The sequence below is a fragment of the Cyrtonyx montezumae genome, unplaced genomic scaffold, assembly GCF_038088225.1.
Source record: "Cyrtonyx montezumae isolate F1298 unplaced genomic scaffold, pur_monq_1.0 scaffold_8, whole genome shotgun sequence".
Taxonomy (NCBI): Eukaryota; Metazoa; Chordata; class Aves; order Galliformes; family Odontophoridae; genus Cyrtonyx; species Cyrtonyx montezumae.
In genome coordinates this window covers 39,531,983-39,555,709 of record NW_027072089.1, presented here as the reverse complement: position 1 = coordinate 39,555,709, position 23,727 = coordinate 39,531,983, and the positions used below count along the sequence as shown (strand labels likewise).

The following is a 23,727-nucleotide window of genomic DNA, read 5'->3' as shown; positions in this document are numbered from 1 at the left end:
TTAGCATGTAATTACTCCTAGATATCCACAGGCAAATGATGTTCTGTGAGAGTTTAAGACATAAAACCGAGCACGATGAAAACGCATACACTGCACAAAACATACTAATGATGTAGCTCCTTCTGTGCATCAAGCTTGACATCTATTTTAAGCAGTTTTAGGAGATCAGTTTTCTATGTAGTTGATATATAAATATAAATATATAAATAAAATTAATTATCTTTCAATAAAAATCAAACAATTGTGCAGTGTTAGCAGATTGACTTCTTAATTTTACATCTTTTCAATTTTGCTACACTTAATAAAGCCATAATAGCCTTATTTAAATTTCCTGACGTGGGATGTCCCTTGGCAGTAGTGCTGAGTTCCTTCACTACAGTATCTCTTCTGATTCAACGTGCAGTGTCAGAGGCAGCAAGTAACTAAATCTCTGCATCTGTACTGCTCTACCTACCTTCCAAAATGTTCAGCAATTGAAAGGTAAATGACTGGCTTTTGATTTACTGGGGAATTTTGGCAAAACCTCAAATTTGTATGCACTTAAAAGTGTCACAAGGCTGCTCATGTGAAAAACAGCAGGACTGGTTTACTTCTGCTACCCCACAGGTCTGAGGGCCTGCATCAGTACTTACTGTCAGAGGAATGGCCTGTACATTGTACACTGCTTAGGTCCTCTCTCTACATAGATTAAATAAATAAATAAATCTAAAAAAGATAACCCAGGTATGTGCTATGATGTGCCACTTTGGATTACATGGATATTTGATCTTTATTGGCAGCTTCATAAACTCAGTTGCTTTTGTACAATTCATAGCATTTCCAACCATGATGTTCTTGGAAAAGAAAGTCCAACAAAGACAATTAGTCCTCCAGAAGAGTAAATGCAACTTGGCAGTGTTATTATCTGACCTTAACTTACAGGTGAGAGATAGCACAGGTGCTAACCTATAGAAGTCAATTATATTTATATCAGTATCTGCTCATACAACTTGAATAGAAGGCTCAAAATCAGAATTTCGTGTTCCCTTAATTATAGGGAACATATTTAGTGTTGTTGATTCTTGTCTTCCTTAATAGAGTAGAATAGATTTAAACTAGACTAGACTAGTACAGTTGGAAAGGAGTCACAGAGATCATCTACTTGTCCGCTTCAGGGCAAACCAAAAGCTAAGGTATATTAACAAAGGCATTTTCCAAATATGTCCAGAACACTGACAAGCACAGGGCATCAACCACCTCTCTAGGAAGCCTATTCCAGTGTTCAGCCACACTAGTGGTAAATAAACGTTTCCCAGTGTGACCCTCTCCTGGTGCAGCTCTGTGCTGTTCCCATCTTGCCATCAATTCCCAAAGAGCAGAGCCCAGCACCTCTCTGCTTCCTCTCCTCAGGGAGCTGCACAGAGCAATGAGGTCACCTCTAGGGCTCCCCTTCTTCAGACTGTGCAACCCATTGTCCTCAGTCTCTCATCACAGGACATGCTTTACAAGTCTGTTAGCAGCTTTGTTGTTCTCTGAACACTTAACACTTTTTGTGCTGTGAAGCCCAGATCTGCGCACAGTACTTTAGGTGAGGCCTTAGGATAAAGTCGTGTTTTACAGCTAGTTCAAGGATAATGGCATAGTGTTTTTATTCTATTTGCAACGTAGTAATTTATAAGATATACCCAAGATATACATCTTTCAGCAGTAACAGTTTTAATTACATCATGGCTTCCAGCAGGCAGCAATTCCATGCTGTATTCATGTGGGGACCTCTCACATAATGTTGATGGAACACATGGTGCTGTACGTCTCTGTGGTGCATTAGAACTGTACAGGATCAAAGCTGTTGCTGGGTGTGGGGCACAGGCTGGCTGCCACACATGGGGTGGCCTGGTATTCAGAATGCCACAGGACCAGCACTGGACTTAGAGCCCAAGGAGCTATTTTCAAGCAATTATGGCTCCACTGTGTGATAGTCTTGTGCCTGCTTTCTGAAAAGTTAGGAACAAAAGCTATGGTTTTCTGGCTGAATTTCTCAACTCTCTTAGCTTCTTTCATATTGTGCCCTGTGCAGTGCCCCTGCTCTAACTTCCTGTTCTTCAGGGTATGGCTTTAATTTCTCCTGACAGTTGACAAGGTTATTGACTAGAGAGATTCACAGATAGGAAAGCAAAATCACTGCCAGGCATTCCCACAAAGGAGAATGTACAATCTTGAGCCCCATTTGCTCTTTGGAGAAGGATCTGTGTCACTGTCTTTTTCCTAATCACTGTACTAAGTCTCATAAATTTTCTCAGTATGAGGGAACTCCACAGCCTACACATAGCACTGCTTTCTGGGCACTGGATGCAGTTAAGAGCTGCTGAGGGCTAAGGTCTGATTGTATCTGCTTGTTTCTCAGACAGCGGAAGGACGAGCTGGAACAGAGGATGTCTGCTCTCCAGGAGAGCCGAAGAGAGCTTATGGTTCAGTTAGAAGGACTCATGAAACTGCTGAAGGTAAGGAACTGTGCTTGGTATTCCAAGGAGGAAGGGCAGAGCCCTTTCCTTTGACAGAGAGAAGATGATTCTGCAGAACTGGTGATTTGCACGATAAAACTTGGCTCTGTGACCTTCTCTTTCTGTTTTTTTTTTTTGTTTGTTTGTTTGTTTTTTGCTTTTGTCTTCAAATTCAGGGCTTTTAAATGATGATCACATGATGGTGTTCCTGCAGTAACACATCATCGTTGTCATCTGCTGCTAAACGGATGGAACAGTAGAGACAGGCAAATACTACAGTCATTTGAATTATATTGTAGCATGAGGCTATGCAGACCTGTTTACTCATTTGCAGAAGGATTTGACAGCATCTCTGCACGTCAGTCTGTCAGTCTCTGAAACAGCTTCCCCAGTAACACTTGATCATTTTCACAGAGGTAAAAAACAAGCCTGTTTTATCAAGATGAAACATACCTCAAGAAAGGATCTCACTTAAAAGCTGAGCTATCAAAACACATGCACTTTTAAGAGAGGCAAGGATAAGGCTGAAAATACATCTTTCTTTGAGCCTCGCTCCATTTTTCCTGCTATGCCTCAGGACAAACAATGCCAGAAATTCATGTTGAAAGGAAGAATTCGGAATGGTGTGAGAGTGTTTTGTTTTTTGCTATGCCAGATTTAATGAGCACATGGAAATTCAGTGCCACTTGGGTCAAATGTGGCTCTGATAAAAGCAGAGGGAATTTCAAGGAAATCCATTAAGCAGCATGTATTTGCATCAAATGATGTTGGTCTTCTGGGGCCACAGTGCAGAACTTGGTGGCACTTGAGCAGTGGGGCCAACCAAGCACATAGCAGATTTTTTGCAAGCTAGGAGTAGACAAGATACTTTTCCCTCCAACCATGAAATGTTGCACAACTACAGCTAGCAATCGGGTCAGCCTGCTGTCATTGCACTGCCTGAACAAAGAGGACATAGGGCAGGAGACTGCAGTAGCTTTCTGCACACTTTACACTATTTTGGTGTTTCAGACTGCTCAGAGGTAGGACCATCACCTGGACACATTCTGAGCCATTGTAGTTTTAGCTGAAATCTATAGTCCAGAGTTTTTTCTTCTATTCCTCACTTACATCCTGGTTTATCTAATGTGCTGATCCTCTTTTTCTTTAGGAAGAAGAACTGAAACAGGCAGTAAGTTGCCTACTTATTGGAGACCTCACTAACTCCTAAATGTGATTGTGTTCCTATTATTTTTTTTCCTTCCTTTGCTTGAAATGTGTGCATATTCTGCTTGAAATGTGTGCATATTCTTTTGACCAAAATTAATATCTTGCACTTCTTTCACACATTATTTTCAAGTATGTTGGAGCATTTTCATAATCAAACCCCTTAGAATGTGAGTCATGACTACAGGAAGTCTTGATCTTTTTCTCACTCTTCTAAATAAGGACATTTATTATATATTAAAAAAAAAAACAGAACATATGTAGTGAAACCAACCTAGCATATGAATTAAAGAATGCTTCCACCATAGAAAATGTTTTGAAAATGTAATGAGAACTTTGGAACTGTGAGAAAAACGTAACTGAGTTTAAATTAGAACAATTAATTTGAAATCCAGGAAAGTTGAGGCAATATGTATACATCTTTTAAAGCCTGCAACGATAGCAACAGTCCTGTTGGTCTTCAGGAGTCCTAGATGATCATTAAAGACCCCTCCATCCCAAGCCATTCTATGAAATAGCACCTCTGTGTAAGAGCCATCAGTGTTGTTCTGTGTAGCAGTGTTAAAAGGATCTTCCATTTGCAAAAGAGAAGCTCCCAACATGAAAAGAGTTTCTCTATCATATAAAATGTTCACTGGACAGTATAAGTGAAAGCTCATTTTTGGGCTATTACAGAATATGAATTTTTCTTCACAGAGTAATATCCATGCTGAATATGAGGTGGATATGAGGATATCATTTTTATCACAATGATGCTCAGGAATTACTCTGAGTTTCCGTGCAGTGATCCTCATTACGCTGTGCCATTTCATGATCTGTTGAGAGAAACAAGATTAAATTAATTTCTGGATGAATTCAATTGGAATGAGCCATCTGGCAAATAATCTAAGGCTTATGAGCTTTCTGTTTCTCTGCTGCCCTTCCTTGGGAAAGGATAATGAGTTCTTCATGTCCATGTAGCTTCATCACCTGATGAGGCTGCGGGACACACTTTCACGTCTGTGATCCCTGCTCAGCCCCGGCAGAGGGAGCAGTGCACCGAAGCTCCTGCTTTCACTCTGAGCCTTTAAGCATGAGTCGTGCTTAACGATGGGAAACCTTCTCCTCTCTAGAAAGGGTTAACTTCAAATCCTTAATATGTTAACTGGAAGTGGTGAATTAAATAAAAGACAGGTTTTCCCAAAAGGCACCAGAGCACTGACAACTGCAGCCAATTATGGCATAAAACCTGAATTCGTCTCCATTTTGGTGGTTACTGCCCTAGCTTCTTTTTTAGCATGCTCTAGTCCTCAGCCAGTGGGGCTGGTTACTTTGGGAGCAATTAGGTGCTAGATTTCTATACTCAAATTAGCAAGAAGTCACTACTGATGGTCTCTGCAGGTTTCAGGAGCTCCACCCCACGAAAACCGCATTTCACTTGATAGCCACTAAGGAGGAATTCAGTCCTAAGAACACACCTGTCCCACGAACTCGGGCTGAACTGAATCTAAGTAAAATAAGTGTTTGCTTCTCTTACATCAGGTATTCCCTAAGATCCACCTATTTCAACATCATTTTCATTGTTTCTGTCTGATGTTGCCCAAATAATATAAAAATTAAAAAGTTTTTAGCTGGACAGTGAGATCCAAGAGCTTCATTCCTTTATACTTCACAAACACTTTGTTTAGAAACTGAAAGCTTAAGATAAGAAAGCACTGTTTATCATAAACACAAGGTCTCAGACAGAGCTGTAAAGCAAATGCAACGCTAAGCATTGGTGTGCAGCTTGTACATTTCTCTTGTGGGAAAATTCCAGTGAAGAAGTACTGGCAGGCATCTGTTATTTTTAGTAAATAAAATGCCTATTATGAAGTTCATTCCTTAAATGTGACTTGGTTACAGGAAACAAATTTAATCCCTCTTTTCTCATATTCTCTGAAAGTTCCCACTGTTAGTGTTTCCCAGAAGTATGACTGAAGGCAAAGGGGAGCTGAGGAAAAAGGGCAAGCAGGGGATGGAACTGGGAACAAGAAATTCTTCAGCAGATCTGTTTGATAGAGGAGTTGAGGCATGAAAGATGTAGTAGCTCCCAGGTGTCCTGCCTGACGTGCAGGGGGTGTGACCTCCAAGAACCTTGGAGCATCTCGAGGGTGCTTTTTGCTCAGCCCCTGGTGGACCAGAGATCAGTATTGCTGCTGATGAGGAGGCAGATGTCTCCAGGAACAGGAGAGCATCTGGCCTTTATATATTTGATTTCCCTTTCATCTATCATTTAAATGTTCTAAAACTGGTCATTAGAGAAATTTTATATATTAAATCATTTATTCTTCCATCAGTAATGTGCTTATTCCTCATAAACCTTGATGCCTCTCTGATGAAAATGTCTCTTAGAAAGGAGTGATAGAAATGAACAAATGGCTTAGTATTCTGATACATTATTTATAGTTAGGGGTAGGAATTTATAAAAATCTCAAGGGCAATGCTGTCTTCTTTCCATTATGGGCTGCCGCTGTCTTTTTTTAGTATGTATTTGCCAAACCTTATCTGGGCCACTGTGGCAGCCACTGCAGGAGCCAAAAGAAGTGGCATGGGAAGAGTTAAGATCCTTCTAAATTCTCAAAATGAACACAGAGTGAGGGAGAGACAGCCCGTATGTTACTTTTCTCTGCAAAAGAACAGGGGCACATGTTATAGTTGCTGTGTAGAAGTTCTCCAGCCACCTCCATCCCCCAGGATTTCAGTCATTAAGGATGCGTGCAGCTCAGCGTGGGCTTGAGCATTCATTTTTTCTTATGTGGACGTGCATTCCCAGGGGCTCAGAGGCAGTCAGGGAAAAGGGCACTGTGTCTCTTGGTATCACTCACCCTGGTAAAAATTACTTCAGAAAGTCTGCTTGAATTTCAAACAAAGTGATACTAACCACAAAGTGCTAACAGCATGACATTTTATATGGCTGGTGTGAAAACATGTTAGCTTCTAGAAGCTGAATCCGGAGCAGGATTTAAAATGGCCCCATCCCCACAGTGTTTTGGGACTGCCCGAGTATGTCCTGCAGAGCAAACAATTTAACGGTGTATGATTTAGGAGCGGCTTAAAATAGTTCTCTAGACCTGAATAAAAGGCCTGAGGCTGTATTATTTACTGAGCTTGTCAGCCTCCATGTGTCCAAGAGGCTGCCTGGGCCCTGTGGGACTCTGTGAGGAGGTGGAGGGCCTGGCTGTGAGCAGCTCATGTGGCGATGAGAGCCGGGGAGCTGCCTCAGTGCACCACCACTCCCCATCTCACAGTCCGAATCAGTTATGTTCTACCACCCGTGCATGAGAGAGAGCAGAAAGCAGGCTTATGCTTTGGTGTTTATTGACTTGGATATATTTATATATTTAATTTAGCTGCCTGACATTTCCCCATGCTTCGAGGAAGTCAGATCTTCGCTCATATTTTCCTACTTATTATATTTCTACACTGGAGCATTGCCGTTTGCAAACGAACAACTGACTCCAGTGCATTTCTTTTTAGCATTACACAACCCAGCTACAAACAGCGTGATGCCTTTGAGCTGAGGATGAGGGCTCTCACAGGGACCCACTGATCTGCTTGGTTGTTTTGCAGACCCAAGGGGCAGGCTCACCCCGCTCCTCGCCCAGCCACACCATCAGCCGACCCATCCCGATGCCCATCAGGTCTGCCTCTGCCTGCTCCACACCCACCCACACCCCTCAGGACTCTCTGACTGGGGTGGGAGGAGACGTGCAGGAAGCCTTTGCACAAAGTAAGTCTTGTTAGGAATTTGTCTGAGGTACTTGGAAACGGTTTAAAAATAGTTGTTCCGTGTGGTTTATGACTAACTGAACATGAACTTGTAAGTTGCATGCAATGAAACAAAACAAAACAAGTGTTTTTACCCTCTATACTCAGTGCTGGTGAGGTCGCACCTCAAGTGCTGTGTTCTGTTTGGGCCCCTCACTTGCAAGAAAGACATCAAGACCCAGGAGCATGTCCAGAGAAGGGCAGCAAAGCTGTGAGGGGTCTGGGACATAAGTCTCATGGGGAGCAGCTGAGGGAGCTGGGGTTGTTCAGTCTGGAGAATAGGAGGCTCAGGGGAGACCTTATCGCTCTCTGCAACTCCATGAAGGGAGGTTGTGGCAAGGGGGGGGTCAGCCTCCTCTCCCAAGTAACAGCGATAAGACGAGAGGGAATAGATTTAAGTTGTCTCAGTGGAATTTCAGGTTGGATATTAGGAAAAGTCTCTGCTCTGAAAGAGTGGTGAGGCACTGGAACAAGCTGCCCAGGGAGCTGGTAGAGTCACTGTCCCTGGAGGTGTTCAGGAAACATGGAGATGTAGCACTGAGTGACGTGATTAGCGGGCATGGTGGGGATGGCTGGTGGTTGGACTGGGTGATCTTAGAGGTCTTTTCCAACCTTAATGAATAATACTATGATTCTGTGAATCCACAACTGTGTTTCACTGTCAGATATCAACTTTGTCAGTTGTCACACCTTGCTTTCCAGGCAGGCAGGTAAGCAGAAACTGGACAGCTGTGCTATTTAATGAATTCTGTTAACCAGAATAAGGAGAGTTGTTATTGATCTCAACAGGACATTGTAAGTGTGGGTTTTTTACACGAAGACTCCTAAAGGATATTTGTTGCAACCATAGAATTAGTTCAGGTAGGAAGAGCTCTGTAGACCATCACATCCTACCCCAAGAAAGCCAGCTTCAAAGCAAGATGCAGTTGTTCAGGACTTTTCACCAGCTGAACTCTGGATGGCTCCCATCATGCATCTTCCACAGCCTCTGCTCCAATGTTTGACCTTGTCTCTTACGTAAATATTTTGTTGTTACATCTGAGTGTCCCTTGATGAAACCTGTGGTTGTTGTCCCTTGCCCTTTTACTTCGTGCCTCTAAGAAGGTCTGACTAGACTAAACAGGGACAAAGCCAGGAAGTCTTGGTGAGCTCTTCCTCTGCTTTTTCATAGAACTGCCGTAGGCTACACCATATTTCTCATTCCTCTTTCTACTGTCTCGTCAAATTGCAATAAATTTTAAACTGTTTTGAATTTCTAAGGCCACAGGTTAAGTGATTATGTTGAAACGTTGAAGAAAGAAAATAGTCCATGTAACCTGAACAAAGAAATAATTCCTTCTTTTTCTAATCTTTCTTCTAAAACATTTACCTCACTGCAGTTATTTTATTTGAACAATTTTTTGCCCTGTTTAAATGTAAGAGGAACTCTGGAGTTCCCCTGCTAGAGTGAATGTATGTTTGTTCCTAAGAACCCAGTGCAGCCTTCATGCAGCCCTACCCTTACTTCCCTGGGCACTATCTCTCTGTATCTTACACCAAGGATTGAATAATGCAATGAAGAACTTCCTACTAAAGTCCTAATAAATTCATATATTGAATGTGTTTTGCTTAGGTGTAATTCCTAATCCCAACACACCAGGCTGATGAATACCTCATTTTCTGTGAGAAAAGAAACAGTCAAGATGTATTTTTCTTTCTTGTGCTGTGAAAAAAATTGATAGAGGCAAAAATGTGGACCACTAACTCATGTGATGTTCTTAAAAAATTTCTTCCAGAGCTAAGACTATGAAAAATAAGCTATTGGCAACAATAATGTATCCATAAATAATACTAATTTGCCCCAGGCAAATGCTTTTTAAGTATATAAATGTGTTTTATTCAAGAAAGAAAGCAGTATAAAAAGGTAAGTGATCACATTTAAAAACTGCAGCATGTGATGAATATCTAGCTTGATGTCATTTACCACATTCCCTGGGCGGGGAGGTCAAAACCACAGAACCCAAAACCAGCTGTTCTGTCACATCTTGACATACTGCACTCTGTTCTGCACTGCACCAGCACAGACCTGTCTCCATATACGTAACACAGACAAGCCATGGTTAAAAGCACCATTTCTCTTGCTTTTTTTTTTCTCTGTAGAGTTTGCCATAGTTTAAAGACACAAATCCAAGACAACTTTAGAGAGGGTGTGGCTGTGTGATTGTTCCTGTGTGTAAGAGAGAGATTAACTACTTTGATTCACACTCCAGGAATCATCTGCTAACAGCAGTATATTTAAAAAGAGAAAAAGAGAGAGAGAGAGAGAAAGAGAAAACCTTGGGGTTTGGAGTTTTTAACATGTATTGTTTTACATTCACCCCATTCTGAAGAATCTACAGCAATTGAATCCTGCAAGTTTCTGTGAATAAATGAGTCCAGAAGATTAGAGATTCTGTGGGATATACTGATTATTCAGCCACAATAGGAGCTATGTTTGGGATCTGGGGGAGTGAAGCATGCGTTACCAACAGCCTGCTCCTAGGGAAGGAGTTTTTCATGCAGCTCACGAGAGTCCTTCATGATTGATGATTAAGGGAATATTGCCAGGTCCAGCAGGGAAGCACTTCTAGATTCATTATTAAAAAGAGTTTAAAAGCAGCCTGGGGCTGTTAAGAGAGGCAACAGTGCTTCTTTTATTAAAAAAAAAAAAAAGTAAATTATGAAATACACCAAAAAAAGATCCTTCAGTTGTAGCAAAGGCTGAGAGGAAGCAGAGAAGGAAAATCCATATCAGTCTTGATGAGGTCAAGTGTGTTTCTTCAACATTTGCCATAATTATCTGGCAAATACCTAGCAATAATGGTGTCATTAAACAGAACTGTGGGAACTTATAGAAAACACTTCATTTCTTTCCTCCTCCCCCACAGACATTTTAAATGAGTTCACGCTGGATTTAATCTTCCAGGCCTGGTCTGCTGGTGTCAGTGCACAAATGCAAGCTTGATGGCAGTGAATAATCTCCACATATCTGGCATTGTGATTAAATGAAGCATGAGGGCAGGCTTCTGCTCTTGCATACAGCATAAGTAAATGAGGCCATTCTGCAGAGCACTCTTCTGCACGTGTCCCTCATAAGGTCTTTGATACCCTGAATCATCACAATGGCAGCTTTCAGCAGGGTTAAAACTGCTTTGAATAGGAAAACATATGTCTTGTGAAGAATATTAACACTGTTTTGTCTGTCTCTTGCTTCAGGTGCAAGACGAAACTTAAGAAATGATTTGCTGGTGGCAGCAGATTCAATCACCAACACGATGTCTTCTTTGGTGAAAGAACTAAATTCTGGTGAGTGAGGCTGAAGAGGTTGGATAGTCAATAAACTGATACTTCATGTATGTCTAGGAAAAATGAGAGGTAGGAACATGTGGACTAACAAGGAAAGCTTTTAATGCTTATAGAAGGTGTCCTAAATAACAGCTTCAGAATTCAGGGGTTTTGAAAGCCGTGGTTGTAAAAATGCAGCTGAATGCAACAAAAATTCCTTGAGAAGTTTTCCCCTGGTTTCTTAAGAAAATGGCCTTTTCATGGAATTTTTGTGCCTGAGAGAAAAGTTTGTCAGTGGCTGTGAATTGATGGCAAGTTTCCATTTGAAGAGATAGCTGGGGTGGGACAGAAGAGGGATTTCAGTCTTTAGAAATTTCATCCAATGTAGAATATGTAGGAACTTTTGTAAAATGCAGTATGTAGTATACTCATAAAAACATCCTGCCTATTAAACCAAATATGCAAAAGCTTCACTATTCTGTCCCACCACAAGAAGAAGACCATTAGATCTACAGAGACATGTAGAATAGTATTCTACTGTACTCTCCTGTATTCAGTACAATGAGATGACCACCCTAAGATGAAAGACAGAGAAAGGTTTAGAGAGATAAACTGGTACGCTTAGTCTTGTGAAAGTTAAATGGAAACATCTGTCAACTTTGGCTTCACAGAAGTGGGCAGTGAAACAGAAAGCAACGTGGATTCTGAATTTGGACGGACTCATTTTGATGACCTTGTTCCATCCCCAACATCTGAGAAGGCTTTCCTTGCGCAGATCCATGCCCGGAAGCCCGGGTACATCCACAGTGCTGCTGCCACTGGATCCATGCGCAGTGACATGTGCGTACCTGCTCAGTTCACCCCTGTAACCTCTTTTTCTGCTGAAGACATTACGCAGCTTGAAATATTTTCTCACCCTCTCAACTATTTGAATAACCAAAAAAAGGCTAAATCCAAATGAGGACAGCTTTATGAATAGACAGTAGTAAGCTACTGCTTTCAAGTAAGTATACTTGAAAGACCAGAGCATAGGATACCTTCAGGTGTGAGTTATCTCATATCAACTCTAGGATACTTGAGCAGTGTGGACTGTGGGACAGCAGTGCCCCTTAATTTGCTCTGCAGTCCCAATCCCTTCTTATCCAGACCTGAGAGACTACTAGAGCACAGTGAAAAAAGAATTTTTTTTGTTTTTCTGGAAAAGATAGAATGCTTTTTTATTTACCAAGTTGATTTATCAACAAGCTAATTTGTTTTTAGAACCAGAATCTTACCAATCGGCATATTTTAGTTCAACCTCCTACTCTTTGTGTTACTATCAAAGCAGTTATTGAGGACTTCAGTTACACATTTCCATACACCCAAAATACCTTCAGCAGATTATATTATACCCTTTGTTCTACTTCATCAATACAAGACCACTGGAGAGGGCAAATAATAGCCATGTTTTCTACCTCCAGGACATTGTTATCTGGTGGTGCATGTGGCTGGAGCAAAGGTATCCTGCTGTCCTCAAGCTCTGCTGTAGATGGAGGTTGAATTCATTCTGAATGTCATTCATCTCAGGAGCCTGTTTATGAATAATTGTCTTTAGGGTTACAGAAGACGGAGATCCTTTTGTCAGAGCAGATGATGAAAATTATGAGAATGATTCTGTCCGCCAGCTGGAGAATGAACTGAAGATGGAGGAGTACCTGAAGCAGAAGCTGCAGGATGATGCATACCAGGTGGGAAAAGGAGCTGACTGTATGTCTCCATAAACTGGAAATAATTACATGCCAGAGCTGCCCAGAGCCCTTCTTATCCTGTCCTGGGCCCTAAGATGTGATCTCAGTTACTCTATCAGCCACATTCACAGAATCACAGAACTACAGGACTTGGAAGGGACCTCAGGAGATCATCGTGTCCAACTCCCTGCTAATGCTGGTTCCCTACAATAGGTCACACGTAGGCATCCAGACAGATCTCAAATATCTCCAAGGGAGACTCCACAAACGCTCTGGGCAGCCTGTTCCTGTGCTCTGTTACCCTCACTATAAAGAAGTTCTTCCCCATACTTGCGTGGAACTTCCTGTATTCCAGTTTTTGACCTCTGCTCCTTGTTATATCACTGCACACCACTGAAAAGAGTCTGTCCTCATCCAGTTCCCTTCCACACTTCAGATATTATAAACATTGATCAGATTCCTTCTGTCTTCTGTACTCTAGGCTGAGCAGACTCGGGTCTCACAGCCTTTCCCAACACTCCAAAATTCTGAAAACTGCTGCTCTTCTTTTCTGTAGGCATGTGTGCATCTAGCTTTTGTGCATGCTCAGAAGTACCACGACAGTAGCCCTTATCCTTACCAAGGCCCTCAGGTGGGCCAGAATTGCCTCTGAGCTTGTTCTCTACCAGTTCCTGCTACGTCATTTAGACCTCCGTGCTCCATACCACAGTGGCTGGCTCTTGTTATATTTAGATTTTGTTTTCCTCCAGTAATGGAAAACATTAATAATGGTTTCTCCACTGTGAACTGAAACTTAAGTGCAGTCTGTGTGTCATTGTCATTGTCATTTTCAGAGTCTGGAAGGGAGGAGAGGGTCTGGAATGTATTATATTTTAGAGAACCAAGTATTCAACAAGCATCTATATATCTAAGTATAGTGGAGCCTGGGGATTTGTCATTAAATGCCCCCTGAGGAAGTCTTCTAAGGGTATTTGTTTGAGAATCCAAGAAAAGCTAATTTGACAAAGGGGCTTGGAATTCTGCAGATATCCTGTCCTGCCCGTGCAGTGATCTCCACTTCTGCCTGCTGTAATAAACTATCACCATTTTTTAAGTTATTCTGACTTGGATCATACTAATATAAAACTCACATCTTGTAATAATGATAGTTGTAATGTTTATGTTGAGGCACCGTCCCTAGCGCTGTTCAAGAAGCGTTTAGATGAGGTGCTAAAGGACTTAATTTAGTAGTTGGGTAGAGATAGTGATAGGAGGATGGTTGGACTAGATGATCTTATAGGTCCTTTCCAACCTTATGAACTTATGAACTTATAGTAGAGCATACCCAATTCAGTTAATAGGGAACAGGTTTATAGCAAGCAAGAATAAGTATTTTCCCACACGGTGATCAAAATTAAAACAAAAATCCAGATTAAAATTTGGATCTCACCACTGTAGACTGTAACAGAGACCAAATATATAAATGTGCAAAAATAAAATAAATGATTTAGCTGATACTGAGAGACTAACTGTACAGAAATCAGATTCAAAAGCACTTTCCAGGCTGGAGATTTGCTGGTTTGTTTTTCTGTGGTGTCCACTGATGGTCACTTTAGAGACAAGATTCTGGGACTGACAGGCTCTTGATCTAATAAAAAATGGCAGTTCTTGTAGTTACCTCTTCTGCAAAGCTGCTAGGATTAATTAGTCTTAAAAAGTTCATTGCCTCATATCAAAATTGCAGGTAATTTTGAGGTTGATGGGTGTCTTTTGGGGGCTTGTTTACCTCAGTCTGCTACAGGCTGGTGGTAACCTGTCAAAACTCATTTAATTACAAAGGTCACTAAGGACATGATGACAGCAGCAGCAGGAGTATTGTTATGGGATATATATACTTAGGCAGGAGTGGATGACATGGGGGTTTTTTTTGTCACTTTTTTTTTTTTAATCCAAGCTAGGAAATGACAGTCTTTAAACTTCTGAACAAGATGAGCTGCCACTGCTGATGTAAGAGAAAGCAACTGTCAGTTGCTAAGAAGAAGTACGTGAGCAGTGACAGCTATCAAGCTCCAAATAATAGATGTTATTATTGCTGGTAAAAATTATTTTTCTGGAAGGGTTGATAGGCCAATTTGACTGAACTGTGATTTCACTATGGAAGTACATTATACAGTAACTGTTACATGACACACAAGTTACAACGAGATTTTGTACATGAACAAAACTGAGTATGCAAGTGTGATGCAAAATAAGGGTATGCCTTGTGTAGTAGAAGCTGCAAGTGCTGCTAAACAGACCTGAATGTTACTCTTGCTTCAGTCAAAAATAGCTTTTCTACTGTCTTCCAACAACATTCACAGAAGGGGAGGAGATCTCCTTGATGACATCAGAATAAAACTCCTCTTAAGCACGGGTGAGACAAGGCTACACCAGCGTGAACAGAAATGTGTTCAGTGAGGCAATAGAAAATCCTTATTCTAGACAAGTCAATTTAAGAATTTTTCCAAAAGAAATTTTGTAATGTACCTCACTGTCTATCATGTTGTCAGCTCCTATCAGGCAATTATTTGATAGCCCTAACTTATAAGTAGAAACTATTTTTTGTTGCTAACTACAGACCCAAAGGATGTAGTGTGCATGAGAAGTCCTTCCTACAATGTCTGATGCCCTTTTGATTAGGGGACATGTTTAAACAAGCAAAATTATGCATTAAGTTAGTAGGAGCCACTAGGATGATTGGGAGGTGGTTGGATAGTACCACGTATTGCTCCTGGGACATACATTTTTGCTTTGGCTTGCTCTCTGTGCTTTGCAGTTAATTTGTGGCGTTTTGTTACACTATTCCTTTTTCCACTGTTGTCACTGATACTTCCTGAAGATGAAGCCATGGCTTGCTTTCCACTTGAAAAGATGAAAGAAGGAAAATGACTGGTTTAGGGTATCCTACTGAACAGTGGCCAGGTGAACTATTCTCCTTATGCGTCCAACCATTGGAATTCATTACAGGGTATTTTACTATTTCTACTCACAAGTGCACTGAATTCATCTGGATAGCAAAAAAATAACTGGTGGCAGTAGCTGTCATAATGCAATTGTCAGTTGAAGTAATCTGCGAGGGAGAACTCCTACTAAGGTTACAGAATGGTAACCTCAGTAACAATGTGGTAACCATTCTTACATTATTAAATATCTCACTTTTGTAAAAGCAGCACATTTAGAAAAATGTGTAGATGTAGCCTAGCATGGAAAACGGTTGGTCAAAACCCACTCTTGTTATTTTGTGTCACCTTGTCTTCAAGCAAGATTTTCAAGCAAATTCTAAATTAGTAAAGTGAGCAGAACACTTAGGTTGCACAAGGGAATCTGGGGCAGGGAACCTCAAAGGAGGATTCTTTCTCTCTTTTTCTGAAGCATGTTGTAAGTAACAACTGTTTGTACCAGAAAAATCACATATAATGCACAAGTGTAAGTGCTAACAGCACTGATGCTCCCACATCTGTTAGCAGTTGTGTTCTTGTTACAGTCTTTTGCCTAATGTGTTGTGTAAGGCACTTTTCATTGGGTTTGTTTTCTGGGTCCACAATTACAGTCTTTATTTCTAGGCTTGTGCATGGCTTTCTTCAAAATAATACACTACCTGGCTGCTCACTGGCTTAATTTGTCATGTTCTTGTTTTCTATCCTTTGTTATCTGCAGGTCAGTTTGCAAAGTTGAGTGCAATATCCTTCTCTCTCTCCTCTCAAGTAAGTATCATTGTAATTTAGAAGAATGTTTGGAATGAATCCTCACACCATGTATTTCAGTTGCAAAGCACCTTGTGCTGCCAAGTGTGTGTGGTGATACTGTTTCTTCCTTCTTTTAACGTGTACTAGAATGTGTAGGAATGTCACCAAATCATTTCTAATAATCCATTTGAAATATGGTCGTGGAACCGAGGACTCGTGTTACACCACCACCTTTTTCATCCTTTTTGTTTGTTGGCCACAAGAGTTAGAATGCAGAGTTTTCATCTCTGGGAATGATGACAAGTATATTAGCCAGCGTAGAGGAAGTATATACAGAAGATAAGAAATCAGATTACATTTCAGGGAACCTGAGTTTAATTCTTGCAATGGTTGAGTCTTCCTAGTATAACTGAAATAAATAATTTCTGGTGAGACCAGAACATGTGCTGTAGCGTGGGAGACAGCAGATAGGCAAACATCAAAGAAAGCAATCCACCAGCTGCTTAATTGTAGAGGTGTCTTCAGATGTGTTGTGGAGGTTTAAAGTGCCCCGATGCAAAAGTGCAAGGTACCCATCCACTAGCTTGAGCCTGGCAATTCAGAGATAAAGCAGGATAGTTTATGAGTTCCTGCTGGCCCATTTTCAGGTCATGTTCTTCACACGTCAGCCTCACTGTGTTTAATGCCAAATTCAGCAGTTGTGTTTTCACTCAGAAACACAGACTAAGACTGTTTTTACAAAGTAGCCTGATATTCTGAACATTTCCCTGGGAAACAGGAGGCCACAGGCTTATTTCTTGCCTCGTCTGAAGCTGTGGTCTCTGCTTTTCTGACTTCTGAGGGAAAGTGCAGACCTCTGCAGTGAGAGGTCCTCTATAAAGTCAGTGGTGGGAGCAAGGAGATGTTGAGACCAGCAAAACCACTTGCTAGATTTCGGGTGCTGTGTTTTATGCTGGAAGTGCCGTAATTTCAGGAAAGACTGAAACTCTCCTTTCTTAGATAACAAAGTTTGACCCTAATTCAAGAGTTTTACAAGTTCTGGTGGTATTATGATTTGAACATGAAAGTGTGGGCCTTGGTAAAGCAGCTGCCAGTCTTGAGTGTTCAGAGCTGTTAAGTATTTCCAAAGCATCTGTCTCAGTTTCTCTAACAGCTAAAGCAAAATAAATGGATGTGAAAAGCAAACAGCAATACCCAGAGTACCATAAACACCAAATAAATGTTCACAAAATTTTCTCCTAACATTGCCCCTCATGTTACATTCATTTTCTCAGAAGTCTTGTTAAAAACATAAGCTGGGTTTCCAGAACATAGACAGACAGAAAAGCAAGTTTTCTTCTATTATTTTGTTGCACTTGCCAGCTGCAGATCATGTTGCTTGAAAAGGAAAATAGATCTTTCAAAACTAATGTACATATAAACTATATGTGTAGTGGAAATGTTATATGTAGCTGGGTTTAATTGCAATTATGAATAACTGACTTTTCTACTGTGTACATTTTATTCAGTACCAGTATTTCACAGTCTTGGGAAGATAATTGTTCATACCAGACAAGATATCTAAAATGCCTGTGCTGTTTATGTTGGGTTCTTGCTTGAAGTTCACAAATTGCATCAAGACGAAGATAATATTGTTCAATCAGTAATCATACAAATACAGCAGTAGTGTATTGCCTATATGTATGAGACAGAAAGCCAACTGGGAGCACATCAATGTATTATAGCATCATATCAGTGACGTTGCTGCTGATGGCCAGCCACGAGCTTCTGTTCATTTCCTTATTTATCAGTCATGGACAAGCTATGTTGATGGCACTTGATTAAGGCTTTTTGTATTCTGTATGCATTGACTTTTTTAAAAATGCTAATGTTCAGTTCTCCAGAATTGATTTTGAAAAAGCATCTGGTATAACAAGATCCCAAGAGATCAAGTGGCTCAAGTAATACATAAAATATAATGTAATCATGTTTTGAGTTTATTTTGTATGTTAAATGCACTTGAATAGCACTTGGTTTGTTCTTAAAGAGTAACAGAATGAATTTTAGCTTATCCTCAGCCAGCACTAGGCAAATCTCAAAATGCAGCTTCAACATTATTTTGCCTTTACCTTCCTGGATGGAGTTGCACTTTTCACCAAGGATGGCCAATGGGAGCAGAAAGCCTCCACCTCTGAAAGTGCTTACAACGTTGTCACTTTCGATTAAGAGTTGTCAACTTCAGCAGTGGACGTGCTCCCTCAAGACCTGCAATTCCCTAGATTTTCTAATGCTTTCTTAATGAAAGAACATCATTTTTGTTGGTATCATCTTATTCATTTGTGTGCATCATTATAACAGGAAAGGAGATGTCTAAAGTTGGTACAAACAGATATGTAGCATCCCCGTGAAGGAGAGTAAAGGGAAGGGTCTTAGAGGTTTTGTTGTCAATTTGTTTTACTATGATGACATTGATGGCATTTCTCTGTTGACAAAAATGTAGTTAAAGCTGAAGACTTAGTTCCATTTCCACTCGTAAAACCTTTCACTCATTCATAACCTTATCAAACAGATTATTTTGGTGTTTGGGTGGCTGGGGGTTTTCCATTGTAGAGGTGACTGAATGGTTTGTATAGGAACAGGCAGAAATTACTCAAATGTGAAAACCCCCAAATTGCCTCAACGTTTTGTTAAGAAGACATCACTAACAAATAATTGTTTATTCAACTTCACTGTTTTTCCAGGACAGAAATCTTTGTGAGTAGCACTATTAAATTTTTCTCATATTTTACCTTTTTTTTTTTAACTCTGTTCTCATGTTTACTTGCAGTTATTATAAATACTGCTGAACACCAGGTCTTGGCGAGCTAGCCTGCATTTCACAGGCCATTTTCAGTCCTTTGCAATGTAGATCTGGACATTTATCATACAATCACAGAATCACAGTACTGAAGGGGTTGGAAGGGACCTCTAGAGATCATGGAGTCCAACCCCCTGCCAAAGCAGCTCCCTAGCCCAGGTTGCACAGGTAGGTGTCCAGGTGGGTCTTGAATGTCTCCAGAGAAGGAGACTCCACCACCTCTCTGTGCAGCTGTGCCACTGCTCCGTCACTGCACTGTGAAGAAGTTCCCACATACATTTGTGTGGAACTTCCTATGCTTCAGCTTGTGGCCATTTCCCCTTGTCCTATCGCCACAACATTTGCTGTTCAAGAGGGATGAAATTCAGGACCTGTATGGCAGGGAACAAGCTAGGTTACTGGCCCACAATTAATGAATGTCTATTTTTCACATTTGCTGTGCCCACTGCCTGAACTCACATTTCCCAGCCATGCCCTGGCCTGTTTTAAGCTGTAGCGTACCAAACACTGCCAGTCAGAGCTGACTGATTGCGTCTAGTGGTTGGCAACACTGCCCACGGCAGGGGATTTGAAACTAGGTGATCTTTAAGGTCTCTTCCAACTCAAATCATTCTATAGTTCTGTGATTTAAGGCTAATGCACTAGGGCTCATTCCTAGCATGGGCATCAAGCCAGAAGCTCAGGAGCTTATAGAGGTGTAGGTGTTCAGTTTGGTTGGGCCCTCTGGAGGCCCATCTCCAGCATGAGATCTTGTCAGGTGTGTCTTTGTCTATCAGAAACTTGAAGACCTCCCTGGATGTAGATGTCACCACCTCTCAGGACATCCTGTTCCAGCATAGCATCTCCCCCCTCATGATTTGTTTTACCCCAAACTCCAAGCTGAACCACCAAAAATGTGGTTTGCCTTTTTTGTATACTCAGTCACTATCAAGCAGCTTTTGGCTTTGTAATCATGTAACTACCCTCCAGACAGATGCTAATCAATCCTCCTTTGCTTCTCTGCCCAAGGATGAGCAAGCCCAGTTACTTCAACCCTGTTCCTAAGTCACTGATGCAGTGATGGAGATGCAGATTGCAAACCCTGGATGAACTAATCACTTCAATAAGGCATAATCCACTAGCAAAACCATTTGATTCAGTGTCTCTTTTTGTTGTTTCGGTGTTTTTTTCTTACTGAAGAAGTGCATAAAAAGCAGCATTATGTGAGTCATCCCACTTGAAAATAACAGGAGGCTGGCAGCACAGCATTTCTAAAACTGTGTGCTACTTTGTAAGCTATATTTTGTTTTTCCTCTTTATTTTTTCTTCTTAAATCCTCCTCTTCTTGGCATGTAGGTGTAAAAAAGAACTGTGACCAGGTTAACTGTGAAGAAGCAGCTTTAGGGTTTTTTTTTAAATTTCGTTTTAAAATGACACAAGTGACAGGGATGTTTTTGAAAATCTCTGAATGATATGTAGCAGAGCAGAACTTGTGGATTTAGCCATTAAAAAGACTGAGAAACAGTTTTATAACACGACAAATTGGAATTAATTCTGGAATAATTCCAAAATACCACCATAAATTTATAGTTGTGATGTTCATCAGTGCTCATTTTTTCTTTTATGGAAACCTCTCTATCCCAGTGCTGGACATGAAACAGAGAGAACTCATGAAATAATGTAGAATATCCATCTCCCTACTCAAAAAGTAATTTATCCAGAAAATTAGAAAAAGAACTAGCTTCTTGTCGGCACTATTGTATGGGAACTGTTGAATCACGGCCTGAACCACTGATTGGTCACCTGAGGTGAGCACTGAGTCAGCCACAGGGGCACAGGTGAAAGTGATATACCTGTGTGATTAGAAGGGGTGGAGCCTGGCTCCACCTCTCCCAAACCCCATTTAAGGGCTGACCACCACCAGGTGAATAATTAATACAATCAAATGGTGCCAGGAAGAAGGAGTAAGCTAAACTACCTGACCTTTCTTGGTTTGTGAGATTTCATTTAATTCTTTGCTATTCTCCCACTTAACAGTGATAGGACGAGAGGGAATGGATTTAAGTTGTCCCATTGGAAGTTCAGGTTGGGTATTAGGAAGAATTCTTCTCCCAGTGGCGGTGAGGCAGTGGCACAGGCTGCCCAGGGGGGTGGAGCAGTCACTGTCCTTGGAGGTGTTCAAGAACTGTGGAGATGTGGCATTGAGGGACAGTTAGTGGGCACGGTGGGCTGATGGATGGACTGAGAGATCTTGGTGGTCTTTCCCAATCTTAATGACTCTGTGGCCAATTCTATGACTCACCTGGGCAGAATTACTTTTTCTTTTTGATTGTTTCGGGCGTAGCCACAAGAGTTGGCCAGCTCCTCCCTTTCTCTCTCCAGCTGCCTGCTCTCGCTCCGCATGTAGGTGTGCTTGTGTGGGTGTGTACACACATGCAGTGTCTCTTCCACTGGCTCTTTCTTAAAAGGTTTCCCTCAATGTTTCTCACCAGGCAAGCTGCAGCCAGACAGACAACGAGAGCTATGTAAGAACTGACGATGAGGAGAGCTGCTTTCGGACGGACGATGAGGAAAGCTTAGCTGCAAACTTCACAGAAGAGTGGAACCAAGAGGTGCAGCGTCTCTTGACAAAAAACTCACATAACTAAGTTCTGAGGACTGTAGCACAGTACTTTTGTTCTAAGAGTTGTAGTTCGTAGATGTGTGTTTTGACAAAAGACTTTCATTTAAAGCTAACTTGTATTAGCTACATCTTCTGTAACATGGCTCATTACCAGTGAAGAATACTGACTGAAGTGCGTACTGCTGTTACAAAGGATGGCAGTATTAATAACTCACACAAACCCTTTGCACATGATATTGAACCTGTTCAGTTTACAATGACAATACTGTTTATAGATAGAGATTTGATTTCTGAATACTTTGAGATTTTAGTAGATTGGTTTACTATACACTGTACTTTTTTTTTTTCCAAGGAAGAAATAAAAAGCTGCGATTATGCGTTAACACCGAGCGATTATACTCCTGAGTGTATATATCTAGTAGCCCAAAAATCCAAGTACCAGACTATATTTGTGATTTGCTTGCAAGTCTTTAAATTAAGACTTACACAAAGTGTACTAAAATAACAATGATAATATAATTAATAATAACAATTTAAAAAAATCTTACTTTAGGGCTAATGCGTAACTTAGGAATGTTTCTTTCAAAATAGTCTAACAAATCAGCCATAGAAGGTAGTGTAAATATTTTTTTTCCAAATAGATATCATATACAAAAGGTGACATTCAAATGATATAGAATCTAGTTTTTAAATCAGCACAGATCTTCTTAAAACTGTGAACTATGTTTTGAAATACTCGTTGCTAAAGCTGTTTATAAACCACAGGTGCCATAAGATCCCTGAACTGACTGATGTTATGTATAATCTTCCACGGTATTGTTTCATTGATGTTTTAGCTTTAGTAAGCATGTGTTCAACAAATCGTCTCTTTCCATTCCTCTGCCCCTCCGACTCACCCACTCCATGACGTTATTTTTGAGGCCTTCAGCTTTAAATGTACAGGCTTAAAGTGCGCTTGCAACTGTTCTCTTTTGAGTTCCGAATGTGTATTGCCTTAGCCAGCCACCAGATGTTCTGCATGCACTCTTGGAAATGTGTAGTGAGACTCTTTCAGAGCTGGATGGAGAATTATAGCTGTCAGTGAAAAGCACAAGAGAAGCGGTGGGTTTTCTCGACGGGCATACAGTTACAAAGCTGGAGTTCTGTCCATGTTTGTAACTCATGAGTAAAGGAATTTCAGGAGAAAGGGGATTTACCTGGCTGTTTGGGATTAGGAAGGGAGACTGCTAGCTAAGAAGTGTTTGCCTGGCTGTTCCTGCAAACCCAGGGACAGTTCTGAGCAGGGATGGACACAAAATAGCTGGAATATCCCCCACACAGCATATTGCTTGGAAATGAAGCTTACACCTGTATGGCAGGTCACAGGCCACGCGGAGAACCAGCCATGTCCCTGGAGCCAGCCTGGGGACAGCTGGGCCAGAAGCAGTGTCAGCACAAGGCAGCACGTTGAGTGCACGGCCCAGTGGAGAAGCACAGTGCGTTATCTTGGGACGACCTCTGGGCAGATGTAATCTTACTGCCCTGATACAACACTGCTGCTTCCAAAGTGATGCTGCCTAGCAGCCCTGGTAACAGTAACGTTTCATACAGGTATTTCACACCAGCACAGTTTGCCTACAGCAAGTGATAGGTTATCGACGTGGAGCAGGTGAACACGGTTTGTCTGTCCTCTCCTTCGTGGTTACGTGGATGTGTGCTGCCGTATTTACGTGAGATTGCTGCGTAGCTCAACCCTGTAAGTTCACGTGATGCTTGCATGCACTCTCTAGACATATGGCTGTTTCCCTGGGCACAATGTGTTAGGGGATGAGTATCTGTATGAAAGAGCTGCTGCCATTTTTCACTTTCATATCGCATTATTGCTTATGCAGATCTCTTATCCACATCTCCTTGCGTATCTGGGCTTGGTCTCTGACATCCAAATGGATTCTGAGTCATCCAGATACCATCATGTAAACTTGTCACTTCTGCAGCCACTGATCCTTTCCCTGGGATCTGTGCTGGCCTGGCAGGGCCGGCCCTGTATCCTGATGCCCCTCCTCCAGCCTCCTCTCAGGAATGGGTGAGCCTCCAATAGTGCCTA

At 41.3% G+C, this 23,727-nt stretch overlaps 1 protein-coding gene across 9 annotated transcripts in view; it reads left to right on the top strand.

Annotated features, from left to right (window-relative positions):
- Positions 1 to 22,176, top strand: part of DTNA (dystrobrevin alpha) — a 167,288-nt gene extending 145,112 nt beyond the window's left edge. For 5 of the 9 annotated variants that reach the window (XM_065751950.1, XM_065751943.1, XM_065751946.1 and 2 more), the window contains 6 exons: positions 2,384 to 2,480; positions 7,275 to 7,434; positions 10,707 to 10,796; positions 11,447 to 11,615; positions 12,370 to 12,502; positions 21,514 to 22,176. In XM_065751950.1, the coding sequence (XP_065608022.1) occupies positions 2,384 to 2,480; positions 7,275 to 7,434; positions 10,707 to 10,796; positions 11,447 to 11,615; positions 12,370 to 12,502; positions 21,514 to 21,669 (805 nt within the window). In that variant the 3' untranslated portion in view covers positions 21,670 to 22,176. Of the gene's footprint in view, positions 1 to 2,383; positions 2,481 to 3,630; positions 3,652 to 7,274; positions 7,435 to 10,706; positions 10,797 to 11,446; positions 11,616 to 12,369; positions 12,503 to 21,513 lie in introns of all 9 variants that reach the window. The other 4 variants (XM_065751940.1, XM_065751949.1, XM_065751945.1 and 1 more) reach the window with 1 other exon arrangement.
- The last annotated feature ends 1,551 nt before the right edge of the window (positions 22,177 to 23,727 follow it).